Source organism: Hyaena hyaena, unplaced genomic scaffold (genome assembly GCF_003009895.1).
Source record: "Hyaena hyaena isolate Hyena2069 unplaced genomic scaffold, ASM300989v1 scaffold_177, whole genome shotgun sequence".
Classification (NCBI taxonomy): Eukaryota; Metazoa; Chordata; class Mammalia; order Carnivora; family Hyaenidae; genus Hyaena; species Hyaena hyaena.
This window is the reverse complement of record NW_024080810.1, coordinates 711,743-730,540: the sequence shown is the minus strand read 5'-3', so window position 1 is coordinate 730,540 and position 18,798 is coordinate 711,743. Positions and strand designations below refer to the sequence as shown.

The 18,798-nt window shown below is 37.6% G+C and overlaps 1 protein-coding gene across 1 annotated transcript in view; it reads left to right on the top strand.

Moving 5' to 3' along the window:
- The window catches only part of SLC26A7 (solute carrier family 26 member 7), a 121,080-nt gene that overhangs the window by 23,102 nt on the left and 79,180 nt on the right, over positions 1-18,798 (top strand). The window contains exons 2-3 of the mRNA XM_039240584.1: positions 5,571-5,681; positions 7,200-7,372. Of these exons, the coding sequence (XP_039096515.1) occupies positions 5,571-5,681; positions 7,200-7,372 (284 nt within the window). The remainder of the gene's footprint in view (positions 1-5,570; positions 5,682-7,199; positions 7,373-18,798) is intronic.

Here is an 18,798-nt window from a genome sequence, read left to right as displayed (position 1 = left end):
TCTCTCTCTCTCTCCTAGAAAAAAAAAAAAGAAAGAATTAGGTTTTTGTTATTACCTTTTGCTCCTATGAAGTATCTTTACTGAGGGGGTGGTTCTTGGATAATGCTACAATTTATTAAGTGGTTTGACTTATTAGGATAAGAAGCTCAGCTTTGGTTTTAAAATAAATGTCTCAAATTCTAGAGTTCCTCCTTCAGCCATACCCGAATGCCATAATTCTTCTGTGGACCTAGCACTGAGAACTGAAAAGTAATGTTTGTTTTCTCCGTGGCAACTTAAATTGAATACAGTGCTTTAACATAATTTTGAAGCAGGAATATTTTCGAGCCTGACCAAACTAAAAGCTTCCCATATTTGCAGAAGATAAGGAAAGCTTTCTATGCTTTTCTGCGGGGCAGTTCCTCAGACACAGGTCACAAATAAGGTGGGCTGATCATCCAGCAGGGGAAACCTTTTTCTTTCTTTCTTTTTTTTTAATTAAAAAAAATTTTTTAATAGTTTATTGTCAGGTTGGTTTCCATATAACACCCAGTGCTCATCCCCACAAGTGCCTTCCTCCATGCCCATCATCCCCATTCCCCTCCCCCCACCCCATCAGTCCTCAGTTTGTTCTCAGCATTCAAGAGTTTCTCATGGTTTGCATCCCTCCCTCTCCCCAACTATTTTACCCCTTCTTCTCCCCCACGGTCCTCCATTAAGTTCCTCCTAATCCTCCTATACATGCAAACATACGGTATCTGTCCTTCTCTGCCTGACTTATTTCGCTCAGCATAACACCCTCAAGGTCCATCCATGGTGCTACACATGACCAGATTTCATTGTTTCTCATTGCCATGTAGTATTCTATTGTATAGATAAACCACATCTTCTTGATCCATTCGTCAGGTGATGGACACTTAGGCTCTTTCCATGTTTTGGCTATTGTGGAGAGTGCTGCTATGAACATTGGGGTACATGTGCCTCTATGCATCAGCATTCCTGTATCCCTTGGGTAAATTCTTAGCAGTGCTATTGCTGGGTCTTAGGGGAGTTCTATTGTTAGTTTTTTGAGGAACCTCCACACTGTTTTCCAGAGGGGCTGTACCAGGTTACATTCCCATCAACAGTATAGAAGGGTGCCCGTTTCTCCACATCCTCACCAGCATCTAGAGTTCTCTGATTTGCTCATTTTAGCCACTCTGACCAATGTGAGGTAGTATCTCAGTGTGGTTTTGATTTGTATTTCCCTGATGAGGAGGGACGCTGAGCATCGTTTCATGTGTATGTTGGCCATCTGGATGTCCTCTTTGGAGAAGTGTCTGTTCATATCTTCAGGGGACACCTTTTTCTAATTTGCATATAGTGCTGAGTGATCTGGCAGCAGCCTCAGTGAGCTAGCTAGCTGCAGGCTGGGGGCAGAGGCCAGGAGCTTCTAAGGCTTTGCATGAGCCCATACACCTGGGCTCACCCTTCTTGACAGTTTTGCAAATATTTTCTTTCTGGTATACTGGAAATTGGAGAGATTAATGAGATAATTAAATTGTATTTGTATAAAAACCCAATTCACAGAGTTTTAAAGCTAAAACAAACTTTTCTTTAAAAAAAAAAAAAAGGTTTAAAACCACAGTTGGAAGGGGAGTAAAACCTTTGGCTCTGAGTCCTAGCTGCCTGACCTCGACTAAACAGGTGAGGTCACTGAGTCAACAAAACATAAAGTCTCCAGCAGAGTGGCTGTCCACATGTGACCCAGCACCCAATCCCCAACTTCCAACACGTTATTTAATTTCTAGACAGGATCTTTTGCAGTGCCAGGTTTCTTTGAGTTTCTGAATAATTGCTATCAGGTAAATCCAGATAAGACTGGGCTGAAATGGAAATAAAAATCTGTATCTTAAAGTATAAAACATCATCTTCTCTGTGATAAACAGTTCTCTTTCTCACCAGTAGTGACTGAGTGGCTTTCTAGGCCTCTCGGCCGAGAAGCTGTAGTAGGAGCGTAGTAGGAGCGGTGGTAGAGACAGAGTTACTGATGGCTTTTGTTCTTCGTCTCCCTCAGGGGTCAGGGGCTGTGTTTAGGGAAGCCGGTCTGACACAAGGCAGCCTGCCTGGGTTGAAGAGGCAAGGGGACTAGTCAGCAATGCTTGACTTTGTGCTCAGGAGCCCTTGAAATTTTGGTAGTGTTCATGAGCCCTGAAAGTACTGATGCTATTGATGTGGGAATATGGAGTCTATTCTATCCCTGTACTGAATAGCCATCACTACACCTACAGAAGCTATTTTCTTAAAAACTGCATCTTTCAAAGGCTTCAGGAAGTGACCATTCTTTCATGGTTATAGCAGAGTTGCATAACCAATGTATGATTTTTTGATCTTTAAAAATAATCAGCCCTCTAAAGACCTTAAGGTTTTGGCTCCCTCCTCCAATCTCTCTCTCTCCCTCTTTTCTCTCTCTCCCTTTCCCCTTTGCTCTCTGTTTCCTTCATATCCCCTTTGGGCACCCTGTGGCCTCAAATGTACTTTGTTTTTATTTCTTGTTCCTTCTTTTTGTTGTCTTCTTCTCCTCTAATCTCAACTAGATTGGTAATACAAACACTTATTAGCATGTGCATTATTTCCTCCCCAAATAGTAGAGTTAGAGAGTTGTAATTCTGCTCGTAATTTAGCGAATACCCTGTTTTAGAAACATGGAAAGAGTGTAGGTAATTCGGCTAATTTGTAAGTGACTTCAAGCCAGTGAATATGTTCATGTTTTTTGGAGTATTTAGCATATTTTAGCTGGGTGAGTGTGTGTGTATCAGAATATGTATGTGGCTTATTTTGTGAACCCAGAATAATAAATGAATCAGAATAAGGAAACTTTATCCAGCCACCTGTGCTTTTGGAGATGTGTGTGGGTGGATGGCTTGGGTTTTATGGTTCTTATTTGTGGAAGGAGTATTTGAAGTTTTAAAGCTCTGTTTATCTATATTCATCCATTCCTCTTTTATTTGGGCCATCGTTCATTGCTGTCTTAGAGAAGCAGGTTCCAGATGAGGGTGAAAGACACTGTTGCTTAAAGGAAAAGCTCAGTATCAGTATCAGATGGAATGAAGGACATGACTACAGGATTTCTGGTCTTTCAGGTTGTTTTTGTAGAATCTACTGAAGTGATATTTTGCATTTATAGGTTTTGAGATCTCTTAAAGATTTGAGTTTAACATGTTTTACATGATTATTCCCATTTTAATTTGGTAAGAATATAAGATCCAAAAAAATTCTGTTTTTGAACTGATTTGGCTATACATAGGTTTTAACTGTAGGGATAAAGAAAGACAGAGAGAGAGGGAGAGGAAAAGAGAGGGAGGGAAGGAGAGAGAGAGAGAGAAAGGTATTATCGCAATAAAATAAACAGATAAAGAGGTAGCTACTTACGAGGCAAGAGGCAGGACCCCACTGCTTCTAGCTCAGTCTGTACATTTGTTGTTGTAGGTAGAATAAAAATGTGGTCAAATAGGTCCTCTCCTATCAAATTTAGCATGCATATAATTCATCCAAGAGGCGCTTGTTAAAGATGCTGCATGCAATTTCCTTTTGCCCCCATCATTGATTTAGTAGATCTGGGTGATTTTCTGAAATGTGGTCTACATTTTTTTCTTACCTGGAAACACTTAGCATTCTGTCTCTTGGGTAACTTTTTTTCAGGTAACTCATTTGAAAATGAATGAGAAAAGTTATTTTCTAGCTTTCCTCAGTGGCTGATGTAATGTACACTTTTTACAAAGTTGCATGAGCTATACATGCCGGGAGGGGCTTCCAGTGGGCTGGGGGATACTTAACACCATCTTTCCCAATAACCAGAGTGCTGCCTCTCATCCTGTCTGTATGACATTCTAGAACAGCCTCTGCCACTGACCCTTCTGTAATCATTATTTATTTTCATCAGACATTTAAGAAGACATTGTAAGTAAATAGCAATCCAGATGAGTGTTTAAAACTAAATAAGGGACTGGTCATTGGTAAACTTTTATGTATTTTAACTGAAGCTAAAATGTCTTGTAGTGTTTGAAAAAGTATTTGATGTGTAACTAAATTTTTAAAGAAATTTTTTAATGTTTTATTGATTTTTTTATAGTTTTTTTAATTTTTTAATTTTTTTTATTTCTAGGAGAGAGAGAGACAGCGTGAACAGGGGAGGGTCAGAGAGAGAGGGAATCACAGACTCTGAAACAGGCTCCAGGCTCCGAGCTGGCAGTCAGCACAGAGCCCGACGCGGGGCTCGAACCCACGAACCGCGAGATCATGACCTAAGCGAAAGTCGGACGCTTAACCGACTAAGCCACCCAGGCGCCCCATGTTTTATTGATTTTTGAGAGAGAGAGAGAGAAACAGTGTGCAGGGGAGGGTCAGAGAGAGAGGGAGACACAGAATCTGAAGCAGGCTCCAGGCTCTGAGCTGGCTGTCAGCACAGAGTCCAATGCGGGGCTCGGACCCACGAACCATGAGATCATGACCTGAGCCAAAGTCAGATGCCCAACCGACTGAGTCACCCAGGCGCCCCATATTTGATGTGTAACTAGAGTGTATTTGTTTAAAAAGAAATTAAACCTAATGATCTTGGAACTATATTGTTGGGCTCCATAGTGTGAATAATGAATTAACTTTATATTCAGGTAATCCAGTTTCTAACTCCACTCCCTTCCTCAAGTCTCTTTGTACCCTATTTATAAAGTGCATTATGCTTAATCAAATGCCTATCAGTAAGTTGTGTAGACTTGAACAGATATGCAGAATCTAGCTTAACTAATCATTTAATGCCAAGGACCAGCCACAAGCATGATCAATTTAATGAGTTCATACTCACATATATTTTGGTCACATTTAAACCACTTGTGGTCATTTAGACATGTCTAAGAAAATTTTCTATGTGTATGTAACATAAAAACTGCGTAGGGAGTAGTGTCTATGAGGAATAAAAATGAACAGCTATGAGTTACTTCTCACTGTCTGAATAAAAAAAGTTGATTGCTTTCACTCTAAGAAACTATGTCTGAAATAGGCTGGGGTCCAGGATGGGGAGAGCGCAGGCTCACACATTGCCCTGCCACTGTGATACATGATGTGAGGCCAGCCAGGAAGCCGCCAGCCAGGCCACCTTGAGTGTGTGTCCTTCTTGTCTCAGCCTAATGAGCTTTGCATCTGTCAGTGGTAACATTGCTAGTCCTACTTATCCCACAGATGCTCTTGTGCCAGTAAAATAATGCCACAAAGTGTAGAAATGCTTCTTGAAGTGTGTGTGAAGATATTTTGCTTGTGATGTTATTGCTTTTACCAGGAAGGCTCTCTGAACCAAAGTTTTCTTGTAGACATCTCTGTAATCAAGGGGAAAAGGTAGTGGTCCAAAACTAATAGTTTTTGAAAATGAAATTTAAATATAAACTAAATAAGGGAGTTTTTCTGTAGTTTAGGATTGTAATGTAGTCTCTCACTGAGCAAGTAGAATAATGAAGTCATAGTTCCTTTTGTCATTAAACAAACCATTATCCCTTGTACTTTGTAGCGGACTATATCTTGGGGTTATAAGATGATCCTAACTACCTGGGTCTGCTTGACAGGGTTGGCCTTTGCTATTCTCTCATCTGTGCACCCCGTGTTCGGTTTATATGGGTCTCTGTTCCCTGCCATCATTTACGCCATATTTGGAATGGGACGTCATGTTGCCACAGGTAATAATTTCTGTCTGTTTATGCTTCTCATGTTACTAATGAAAGCGACCCAGAAGTGCTCATTAGTTACTGATTACATTTCCAAAGCAATTCTGACTTAACTTCTGAAGACTTCAGCAAATATTGGGACATTTATCTCTCTGTGCCTCGTCTACTCAACACATATTGTGATTTATTGCTATATTATTATGTAATCAAGCTTATGTTAAAGCTTATGACCTCTTATGTTTAAGAGGTCATAAGAGGTAAAAAGGTCATAAGAGAAAGCCATATATTCTGAATTTACAGTGAATTAAGAGAAATTATGCACTTTGAAGGAAAGAAAAGACTATATAGAATTTGGTTACTCAAATATTGAAAATTTTTTTTATATAATAGATATTTGCACTAAAGGATCTTTTAGGTTTCTTCTAAGCTAGGTTCTATAATGCCCTTTAATAAGCATATTTCTTGCCTTGTCTACCTCTGCATTACTAAATAAAATGTGAACTATCACAAATAGTCATAAAAAGTTAAGCTGGTTAAAAACCTGGATTTTAGAGTTAGATGGTCTTGGGTGTATGTCTCATTTGTTGTTGGCTATCTGCATGACCTTGGACAACATTTTAAAGGTCTATTTGCTGCTTTCTGGATAGTGAAATAAAAAAAATTCATACGATTGTAGTGAGAGCTGGATGAGATAGTTGATGTATAGTATCTAAATTAGTACCTGCTATATAAGATATAAGTTGTTATTATTACAAAAATGACACCTTAATCTTAAATATTAAATTAATAATAATAAAATACTTTTAATTAGAAATATCCATAGAAGCATTTCTACTTATTTTGTGCACTTAAGATCTCAGCCTCTATGTATGTGTCTATTTCTTCAGTGGTCAGTTTGTGTTATTGATTGTGTTGATTTCCTATTTCTGATGTAACAAATTACCATAAGCTCTGTGGCTTGAAACAAGATAAATTTATTATCTTACAGTTTTAGAAGTCAAAAGTGTGAAATGAGTTGTACTGGTTTAAAATTGAAGTGAAAGAGCTCAGATTTAGCCACTAGGAGCCTACTGAGCCTACTGAGGTTTTCATATTTATCATCTCATTTACATTTTCCCCAAACCCTGAAAGGAAGGTATTATTACCCCCAGTTTATGGGTGAGGTAATGCAGACTCAGAGTAATGTGCTTTAAGTCTCATTATTGATAAATAGAGGACTTACATTCAAGTCTAGGCCACCATATTAATCCCTGCCCTGAGAACATTCTGTATGCTGCTGGGAAAATGTATGGTCTGGGAGGCAAGAGCAAGTAGATGGGTGTGGCTGTGTGTTGAAGGAAAATGTATATATGTAGGAAAGTTTATTCTGTGAAGAGAAGGGTGGATGAGCTGGGGTGCTGAGAAAGGTGTTTCCGATAGAGCTATTTGGTTTTACACCATAGATTCAGCTTTAATGGTGGAATCCAACCATTGTTATTGAGTCCGTTACTAACAGAAGATTCCCCCACACCCACCATCACCCCCTTTTAGGCACCTTCGCCTTGACATCCTTGATATCAGCCAATGCAGTGGAACGGCTTGTCCCTCTGAGCAGCCAGAACCTCACCACACAGAGTAACACGAGCATAGTGGGTTTATCTGACTTTGAGATGCAAAGGATTGGTGTTGCTGCAGCCGTTTCCTTCTTGGGAGGTGTGATTCAGGTAAGTGGTACTGAGACTTGGCGATGAAGAAAGGGAGGCAATGGAAGGAAAGGAGGTTGGCGCTTTATTTTTATTCATGTTCATGTCTTTATCTCTCTAGATGAATGAAGCCCAGGTGTGTTTTATCTTTATGGAAATATTGTCTACTATATATAGAGTAGTTACTCTCTAAGTCCTAGTTAACTAAATGAATCAGAACCAAGAAATTGAAGTTACAGGGAAATGATTTTTGACTTTTCAAAAACAAGCTTTCTAAAGAATGTTTTACAGAATGGAATGGGCTTCCTTATAAAGCAGTGAGGCAATCCTTGTGTTCATACAGTGACTGGATCATCACTGGAGGTTAAGGTAGGAGAAGTTCCTGCAGTGGGAAGACAAATGACTAGATTTTTAGGGGCTGTCCCAATTTTCAGAGTTTATGATGTTACTGCCTATAGCAGTAACAAGTAGTGTTTCACTTGTGCTATAGTCTGGCTGGTACTGACTACTAGACATGGAATTGGTCTGATAGCCATTTTGTCTTATTCCTCTGCTTTCTATTGAGTTACATGTACCTAAACTTCCTGGGTGGTTGTTTTCTGGGTGGGCAGAGGCTCACTGTTACAGTGAATATTGTTTGCAAGGTCAAAGGTGGTGTAAAGGTCAAGAAAAGAAAAAAAGACAGTTGATGATTGCCTGGAATTGGAGGGTTAGAAGAAAAGATGTGATCTAGAGGGAAGGAAACAAATTCTTAGAGTTATGTTGCCTTCTAGCTCTGTAAAAAGCACGGGAGAATTGAGGATGTAAGACCAATACTAACTCAACTCTTCCTAGTTCTTTAGGGAATTCAGTTCCCTAAATGAATGGCAGTTTTGCCTAGGAAACTACCAGATTAGAAGGCCAATAGGTGTTTTCTATGGCCATAGCTGTGTTTTCATGAAATGCAAACTGGTTGTCTGAGTATCCTGTGAACTTCATTATATTTTTTAAAAGATGGGTGATGTCCATGTATTCTGACACTTGGACAGCCACTTCTTCCTTGATGGGCCACTGTGAGACCTTCTAATGGACTCATCATCTGTGTCCACCTCAGAAGTAATGAGCCATGTGAACTAGTGATTCAGAAATAGATATGTTGCCATAGATGTGGTATAGGTCTTCCTTGATTTCTGTTCATTTAAAATAAAATAAAAATCTCTGTATTAACACAGCAAAAATAAAACCACTATTCCTTCTGGTCCCATTATTTTCCATTCATGTCTCTCTTTGAATTTATGATTTTTACTAGGTTTGGACTTTCTCTTATTCTATTAAGCATGGAACAAGTAGTTTTAGGTGTATATTATTAACATTTTTTGAAATGAGAGTCAATAATTAACAATAAAACCCAGTAACCTTCTGCTTAGTCTCATTTGTACCATTTTCCATAGTTTAAAACAGTCACCAGGTATTTTGTTATTATCTAGCATATTTGGGTTAAGAATTCAAATGATAATAAAATAGAAAAGTAAAAGCCAGGATTCAAACAACATAAGAAATAAATGTTTCATTTCTCAGAAAGAAACTCCCTAGAATCACAAGAGTAAAACAGGATATTATTAAAGATAATAAAAATAATTTGGTTTTCATGGACTTTTATTACATGTAAAATCTGGTCCAGAGAGTTGCATGTTTTGTCTTATAACTTCATCAAACATCTGCTTTCCTTTGTCTTTAGCTCTGATCCTGGATATGTGACCTACGTTTTAGCCAATTTTTGAACAGATGGCTGGACTTTATTTGACCTCCAATCTCATCCGTCCATTGTCAACCAGAACCCTGGGTTGGGTCTGCTGGATCCAGCTTTTTGGTCATTTTCCCTTTCCTCCTTCAGACTTGAAATCTATGGAATACGAGGGCAGAACCAAGGTGTCCAGCTTCTACAAACACAGATGGTGTTTGTTTCCCTTGTCTTATTTGTTTTTAATTCCAGCTGATGGAACGATTTAGGTTAATAAAATTATATTGTTAGGGTGTCTGAAACCGTCACTTCCGATCAGGTTCACAGATTGTGTATCAGTTGGAAGTGCTCTCAGCTATAAGTAAGGGATGACCCTACGACCAGAGCTTACACTATGTAGACATTTATTGCATTTTGTGTTACAAGAGGCCATGGAAGCAGGTTCTTCAATGTCTGGCAGCCCATTCAGTTGATGAACAGGTTTGTTTGTTTTTTAATTAGATAGTAAGGTGTCTGTGACTTGGTGCTTTTACTTTTTTTTCTTCTGGTAGTTCACCAATAACTTCCCCCTCTAAATTGTTGCTTTTATTTATTTTACTTCACTTCATTACTTCACTTCACCATTCAACTGTTTCTCCATTTCTTTACTTGACTTACATTCCCTAACTTTGTTTTAGTGATTCTAATATGTCTTTCTCTTTAATTTAACATGTCTTAATGTTAGTTTTAGGAGAAACTATGGCATAAATTAAAGGAATTAGAATTAAGATGCATGTTTATAGCAAACTGTTTTCATAACATAAAATTTCAGGTTTTAGTTTGGGAATTGCTCTTTTTTGCCTTTCCTCAAACTTTCTGTACACCCATAATGTTTTGGTTTGCTTTCTATACTAGATGTTAGTTAGAAAATAGTGCATTAGACAATGAACCATTAGTTCAGAATCTGAAAACCAAGAAATAGCAGACACCATGCCAGGTAATAATTTTGTGATTTTAAGAGCACTGAGTCTGACATTTGGTGACTTTAGCTGTAACAAGAAGAGACAATGGAAAAAGGTATATTCAGAGAATTATCATTCTCTCCAACTTACCCCCAGGCTCCCTCTCCTTTCTACTCTAACCTATCTCCACTGGGTGACCTAGCTCAGTCATTTCTGGTTTATACTTTACAAAATAAATATTTTCTTATTTACCCTTCTTTCTTACATGAAGAAATACTTTTGTATTTGACTTTTTTTACTTAACAGTAACATATCCTGGAAATCATTCCATGTCAGCTCCTAGAAATGCCCCTCATGCTTTAGTATTGCTGTGTAGTGCTCAAGTGTATGGATATGCTTTTGTTTATTCAACACATCCTCCTGTATCTAGGCAGTTAAGTTGATTCCAGTATTTTGCAATTGTGAGCAATGATACTGTGAATGTGCATATGTATTTTCATATTGGTGGTGGTGTCTATCTAAGGTGAATTCCTAGAATGAGATTCCTGGATCGAAAGGTCAATGTAGTTTTGTTAAATGTTTTCAATTCCCTTCCAAAAGGGTTGTAGCCATTTGCATTCCCACAGAAATACATGAGGGCACCCTCAGCCTCACCAATGGAATGTGTTGTCAGACTTAATTTTTTTAAATGTTTATTTTATTTATTTATTTTGAGAATTAGAGAGTAAATACGCATCTGCGCGCAGACACACATACACACACACACACACACTCACAAGTATGTATGAGTGGGAGAGGGACAGAGAGAGAATGGGAGAGAGAATCCCAAGCAGGCCCTGCACTGTCAGCCTGGAGCCCGCAGGGGTTGATCTCATTAAGCATGAGATCAAGACCTGGGCAGAAATCAGGAGTTCTACACTTAACTGACTGAGTCACCCAGACACCCCCAGACTTTTAAATTTTAATCAGATAAGTGAGAAATCTTATTCAAAGGTAATTTGCATTTCTTAAATTATGAGTAATGTCAAATTATAACATCTTTGTATATATTTTATACTATTTTGCAACAGTTTGTGGATTATGTGTCCATATATTTTTCTAATTTTTCTATTCGAGTTTTGTTCCCTTTTCCCTTACATTTTAAGAGTTCTTTAATTATTATGGATATTAGCCCTCTACTGTGATATATGCTGCAAGTGTTTTAGTTTAATTTGGCAAGCAATTTATTTTACCATGCAATTAAAGAAATTTATGCAGTCAGATTTATCAATCATATTTTTAATTATCCCTGGATTTTATCAATATTAGAGAGCTTTCCCATGGGGCACCTGGTTGGCTCAGACAGTTAAGTGTCTGACTCTTAGTTTCAGCTCAGGTCATGATTCACAGTTTTGTGAGTTTGAGCTGTATGCTGGCAGCATGGAGCCTGCATGGAGCCTCTCTCTCTCCCTCTCTTTCTGCCCCTCCTTCACTTGCACTGTCTCTCTCTCTCTCAAAATAAATAATAAACTTTATTAAAAAAAGAAAGCTTTCCCTTTACACTAAGTTTATAGAAGAATTCAGCATATTCTTAAAATTTTAACTTATTCAATTCTTTTCTTTTTTTAAAATCTTTTTAATGTTTATTTATTTGAGAGAGAGAGAGAGAGAGAGAGCGCAAGCAGGAGAGGGACAGAGAGGGAGACACAGAATCCAAAGTAGGCTCCAGGCTCTGAGCTGTCATCACAGAGCCTGAAGCAGGGCCAGAACTCATGACCTGAGCCAAAGTTAGACACTTAACCCACTGAGCCACCCAGGCACCCTTAAATTACTTTCTATTTGACTTTTTTCTTACATTTACTTTCCTGATCAGTGTGGAATTTGTTCTTGTGTGTGCTGGGAGATATGGATCTAATTGCATTCTTTTTCCAAATGGCTGCCCAGTTGGGCCAATGACATGTATTAACACACTCGCCTATGCTTCCACAGTTTGTAATGCTACCTTTACCATTTCCATACTTACTTAGACCTACTCTCTCCTGTCTTGTTGGTGTGTATATATATTTGTGTGGCAGTAGCACCCTGTTTTAGTTATGAGGACTTGTAGTTTGGTTTGATCTGGTAGGATTAGTCCACCTTTGTAATTTTATCTTAGTATGTTTCTGGCTATTTGTGCAAGTTTGTTCTTTCTTCTGAACTTTAGCATCAACTCATCTAGATCCATTTAAAAAACTTGTCATTATTTTTATTAGGATTGTGTTAAATTGACATCTTTATGATGTTGAATTATCCTATCCAAGAGCAAGTTGCCTTTCTTTTTGTTCCAGTCTAATTTTGTTAGACTTTTTAGTCTTTCAGGAGTGTTTCTTCTTACAAGTTTTGTACAGTTATTTCTAAGTATTTATTCTCAACTATTTAATCATCTTTGTTGCTATTATTCTTGGGAATTTCTCTACCATTATGTCCTCTACCTAGTTATTGTTTCTGTCTGTAGAAGCTATTGATATTTTTCCATTAATTTCTTTATTTAACAAATGTATCTGTTAAGATGCTTTTAGCTGCAGAAAATATCATATACACATAAAAGTGGCTTAAAAGATGGAGTTTAGTGTTTCACATAACAAGAATTCTTGGTAGTAGCAGAATTCCTGGTTGGTTAATTCAGTACCTATATTTTCATCAATAGCCCATGTTTTTTATATCTTCCTGCTATACCATCCTCGGCTGGTTACTTTTCTTCCTAGGTGACCCTTTGCCCCATGACTGCACGATTCAAGATGTTGCCATTGTGCCAGGCACATGTCCTCACATAATCACAGCAAGACTCAGAAAATTGGCAGTTTCCCTTGTACATTTATTTGTCAGGAAGGAGAACTTTCACTAGAAAATCCCTATTGGATTTCTCATGCTTAAAAGTATCACATGCCAGGGGCGCCTGGGTGGCTTAGTCGGTTAAGCATCCGACTTTCGCTTAGGTCATGATCTCGCGGTTCGTGGGTTCGAGCCCCGCGTTGGGCTCTGTGCTGACTGCCAGCTCAGAGCCTGGAGGCTGTTTCAATCTGTGACTCCCTCTCTCTCTGACCCTCCCCTGCTCACGCTGTCTCTCTCTCTCCTAGAAATAAATAAAACATTAAAAAAAAAAGGTATCACATGCCCATTCTTAAATTAATTGCCACTGTGGTGGGGGTAATACCACCATGATTGTCTTCAACTAATTAAAATTCACCGCTGGGGCATGGAAAGGAATTCCTTCCTTGAATACCTCACAGAAAGAAAAGTAAACAAAACTGGAATTCTGCTAATGATAAAGAACGTGATAATTGCTAGAAAGATTAAAATCAGTGGTAGCCACAAAAAAAAAAAAAACAAAAAAAAAAAAAACAAAAAACAACCTTATTGGATCTCTACTCTAGCCAGATATCCCTTAGACATAGGGAATACAGGAGGGAGAGAATGGGCTCAGGTCACTCTTCATATAAGATACAGTCTAGTGGGGAGAGGGGTAACTGGACATTTCATGATCAGGAAACCGTAATTATTCTTGGATGAAGAAAGTGAATAGGCAAGTCCTAGTCTTGTGTACATGTACATATGGAGTGCTTGAGTCTATTAATTATATATCCTGATGTCTTATTGAATTGTTGGGGTTTTTTCTGTTTTGGTTTTGTTTGTTTGATTGTTTATGACTATTTAAATGAGTTTTAGAGGCTCCTGGGTGGCTCAGTCAGTTAAGTGTCTGACTCTTGATTTCAGCTCAGGTCACAATCTCACGGTCGTGAGTTCGAGCCTCACATAGGGCTCTTAGCTGACAGTGTGGAAACTGCTTGAGATTCTCTCTCTCTCTCTCTCTCTCACTTACTTTCTCTCTTTCTCTCCATCTCTCTCTCTGCCCCTCCTCTTCTCTCTCTGTCTCTCAAAAACTAACTGTAAAAAAGTTTAAATGAGATTATGATTCATTGATTTTCTAGTATTTTATAGAGATATTTTTACTTTTTTTTTTACAAAATAATATGACTTGTGATTTATCTTATTCATTCACAGTAGATGATACCTGCTATAATGGAAACTGAGATTTTTTGCCTTTTCTTGAACTTACTCAAAATGTCATTAACATCTCTATGAAGATACTGGCCTTGGGAATAGAGTGTATATATTTTGTCATGTTAAGAAATCATTTATTGCTTTATTTTTGTATTTTTAATAGAAATTAGGAAAAATATTGAATATTGCTGCAGGCTTTTTCAGCATCTATAGAGATAATCATATTATTTTTCCTCTGAAGTCTATTGTGTTTATTATGTTAATGGATCTCCTAGTGTTGAAGTAACATTAGTAACTCCCACTTGATCATGGTGTATTTTATTCTTAACGTGGTTTTGGATTCTACTGATCAATATTTTATCTAGTCCTTTTTCACCCTTTTTCTTCAGTGATAGTCGACTATAGTTTTCTTTTTTGTGCTGTCTTTATCAGATCTAGTTATATATATTTTATATTCTTCCTATTTTTTCCAGTGTTCTTAAGTACTTCTAATGAGACTAGTATTAGAAGGTTTGTAGAAGCCGCCTTTAAAAAGTCCTCCATTGAAATAATCTGTTCCCTGGTGCTGTTTTTGGGGGTAATTTCTTGATAACGTTCTCTGTTTATTCTATAAAATAGGTCGGTCGCAGAACTCTGTCTCCAGTATGGTCAAACTTGGTAATCTGTATTTCCCTAGAAAATTATTCTTTTTATCTAGATTGTCAAATTTGTACATAGGTCTCTGATATCTTCTGCTTTTTAAACAGTTTCTTGGTTTTATGTTTTCTGCTTTGACATTTTCTCAGTTTATATTTGTGCTTTTATCTTTTTTCTCAATCAAATTAGCTAGTGGTTTATCTATTTTCATTATTTTTTAAAAGAGTAGGATTTTGAAATAGTATGTCTACTTTTTCCCATTGCTACCTCTGCCCTTATCTTTATTGTTTCCTTTCTTTTGCTATTTTTTTAGTTTATTTATTCCTTTTCTAGTTTTTGAGCTGGAAATTCAATCATTTAATATAATTTAAAATTTTTCATTGATAAAAGCATTTAGTGCATTTAGTGAATTCTCCCATGCTCATTGCTTGAAATGTTTTTTCCATAGATTCTGATAGTGTTTGTCAATATTTTTTTAGAAATTCTGTACTTTTCAGTTTATATTTCCCCTTTTATCCAAAGTCATTTAGAGAAAGGTTATAAATTTCCAAACGAATGGGTTTCTTTGATTTTCAATTTTCCCAATAATTTCTGGTGTTATTGCATTGTGGTCAGAGAGCACTATTTGTAATATTTCTACATTTTCTAAATTACTGATGTTTTCCTTAGAACCTAACATATGATCAATTTTTGTAGATGTTTCATAAGCACTTGTGGAAAAGAAAGCATAGTTTCTTAGTGTATAGCTGTAAGTTCTACCTTATTGGTTATGTTGTTTAAGTTTTCAATACTCTTATTCATTTTTTTTGTGTGTACTTGGTCTTTCTTGCATTGAGAATGATGCACTCCTTACCATAGGCTGCTTTCATCATATTAAACAGAGTTGCCTAGTAGTGATTTGATTACCTTTTAGATAAGCTGTTTATGTGTATGTCATAAACATAAATGCATTCAAATATATCTCATTCATTGTCATTCAGGCAAAGAAATAATTCCTGTCTCTCTTCTCCCTTACCATTTCTTTTATATTGCTAGTATAACGTGTACTTATACAACCACAGTAATGTAATATGATAGGTTTCTATGTTATAGATTAGATTAAAGGCTTCTTAAAAACAACTTTATTGAGATATAATTGCCACACATAAATTCCACATATTTAGAGTGTGAAAGTTGACAAGTTTTGACATATACACATACCTGTGAAGCCATCACCACACTCAAGATAGTGAAAATATCGGTGACTCCCCCAAATTTTTCCTTGACACTTGACCTTCTCACTGCTTTAGGACCCCACCTCCCATCAACCAGTAATCACTATAGATTAGTTTGTATTTTCTAGAGTTTCATAAAAATATATTCAGTATATTATTTTTCTCTGGTTTCTTCCTCTCTGTAATACCTTTATTGTTGTTGATTTTCTAGGTTTTGTAACATAGCAGGGACCCCTGTGATTAGAACTCATGCAGTATCTGATTCTAACTGAAATTTCTGGTCTGGGAATCTTTTTGTTTCCATTTCTGCCATCTACTTCTAAGGTACATTATATGTCTCATCTTGCAAAGTGTTTCTGCTGTAACTGATGCAATTTTGGGCTATTAGCGTTACTCTTCAAAAAAAGGAAAAAAAAGAAAAAAGAAGGATTTTGTAGCCAAAAACCAGTAGCAGCCAAGAAAGGAAATGCTTGCTCACTCACAGAAATGGGGTGTTAATTTCAAGGCAAAGTGGTCTTGTTTAAAATGCCAACATCAGTTAGCATTTCTGTTGGGGAAACAAACACTCAATAACAGTCAGGGCACTTTTAAAACCATTGTTCTCTTCTCCCTGTAGCTTTTCTTATTCTCATGTTGGGCGTTTTGCCCATTCCCTTTTCCAAGAACTGAGAGGGGTCTGGGATTGTCCCCTGCCCATTTACTTCTGGAAGTTTTCCCAAGCTCTACTTTTCTGAAGCAACCATGGGATAGGATTTCTGCCCTGGAGGACAGGGGGATATACAGCTCCTTTGTTTGACAGTTGCACAAGCATGGGGTGACACAGGTGGGGTATTTAGTGCCAGCGCCTTGTATTATTGGACGGGTACATTCTGGAAACACACAGTCTTGTGTCTTCTGGGATGATAAAAACCAACTGCAGACCCAAATAGGAAATCTTCAGTTACTTTCGGTTTTGTACTAACATTTTTTGGGGTGTAGGGGATCATGAGTATGGAAAGGATTTAAGATATAGATTAGTTTACCCTGCCTATTCAACACGTCATACATACTCCTTCCAGAAAAATCATTCACATCATTCTTTTGAAGTGCAGGCGGAGGACAATGTAAAATCCCTTTTGATGATGTTACACTATTTCCCAACCATTTTAGTCAGCAAGTCGTTACTCTGTATAATCTAAATCTTCCCAGCTGTATTTCTACCTGGCAAAGCTAAGAAGTAATACACTCAAAACTAGAATTATAACATCCTTAAATTTATAAAAATGAAAATCCTTCACAGTAAAAACAATAATAATATTTATTATCTTATTATATGCCAAGTTCTGTTCTCATTTTACTGCATTTATTCACACATTCAGTCCCCATCAAGATTTTATGAGATAAGTAATATTATTGCTCCCATTATGCAGATGGAGGTACTGAAAGGTGAAATGACTTATTCAGAATCTTATAACTAAAAACTAGCAAAGTAGGAGTTGGGTTCCAGTATACAGTCTCCTAACTGCTACACTGCAAGGCTTTTTAAACTCATACTGAGGCGGAAGCAAAGAAGTCAACCTAATAACTTTTTTCAATGTTTATTTATTTATTATTTATTTTGAGAGAGAGAGAGCAGGAGAGAGAGAGCAGGCAAGGTGCAGAGAGAGAGAATTCCAAGCAGGCTCCACCCTGTCAGCACGGAGCCTGACAGAGGGCTGGCGAACCATGAGATCATTACCTAAGCTGAAATCAAGAGTCAGCCCCTTAACCAGCTGAGCCACCCAGGTGCCCCAACCCAGTAATGTCTAAGGCCAGGCATTTTGTTAGTTCTTTCCCACATTTCACTTCCTTAATAGTAGCAGCAGCCTATGCACCAGGCATGACTTGCTTGCTGGGACAATGGCCTTGGCTGTACACCTGTGTGCCCGCCATTCTCCAGGCCCTCAAGGCACTTTCCATGTCACTTGCAAGTCCTTCAAGGCTCACCTTAAATATAATCGTCTCAGAGAAGCCCTCCCTGATATCTCTGGATGTGGTTATAACTGATTCCCTCCCCTTCCTTTGGTGAAACATTGCTCAGGACTTACCTGATAGAACTTCTTAATCTACCAGGAAATATTTCTCACATATTTACGCATCCCTTTCTAGACTGTGAGTCTCTAGAGCAAAGACTGTTTATAATTCCAGCAGCTGGCATTTAATTAAATGTAAGTTGAATAACTTGAATAAGAAAAAGGTCAATTAAATGTTAATGCTATCACTATGTTAAATAGCCAAAATTGAATTGAGACTTTTTTTTTCTAATTGACCATTTTCTCCCTTTCTCCATGACCAGAAGATAAGGAATGTGTTTAGATTGTTTAAACTGTAGTATAGTTCTTAATGAAAAAGGAGTAAGAAAATGTATCATAATTTTCTAATTTGGTTATGGATTTTGCCAGATCCGTCCTGCTAAAATGTGAAGACATAGTGCAGTCGCCTACCTCTTCCCACAGCTGCCCCCCAGCCACCACCCAATGAACAATGAAAATACAACCACTTCCCATGCTCCCATGTCTTTTAATACTGCTAATACTGTCATGCTCCAATCATCCCATTATACAATGTCATTGTTTTCTATAGCTGGGGTAGGAAGGAAGGCAGAAGAGTCAAATCACTGTCCACCCCTAGCATTGTTGATTCTCACTGCCTCTTGCATTTGAGGCTATATTTTTTTATTTTCTATTTTTTATAGTTTATTGTCAAGTTGGTTTCCATATAACACCCAGTGCTCATCCCAATAAGTGCCCTCCTCCATGCCCATCACCCCTCCTCCTGTCTCCCCCACCCTCATCAGCCTTCAGTTTGTTCTCAGTATTCAAGAGTCTCTCATGGCTTGTAGAGGCTATATTTTTCTAGGAAAGTCTGAGAAATGAAAAGATTATGATGTCTCTCGCA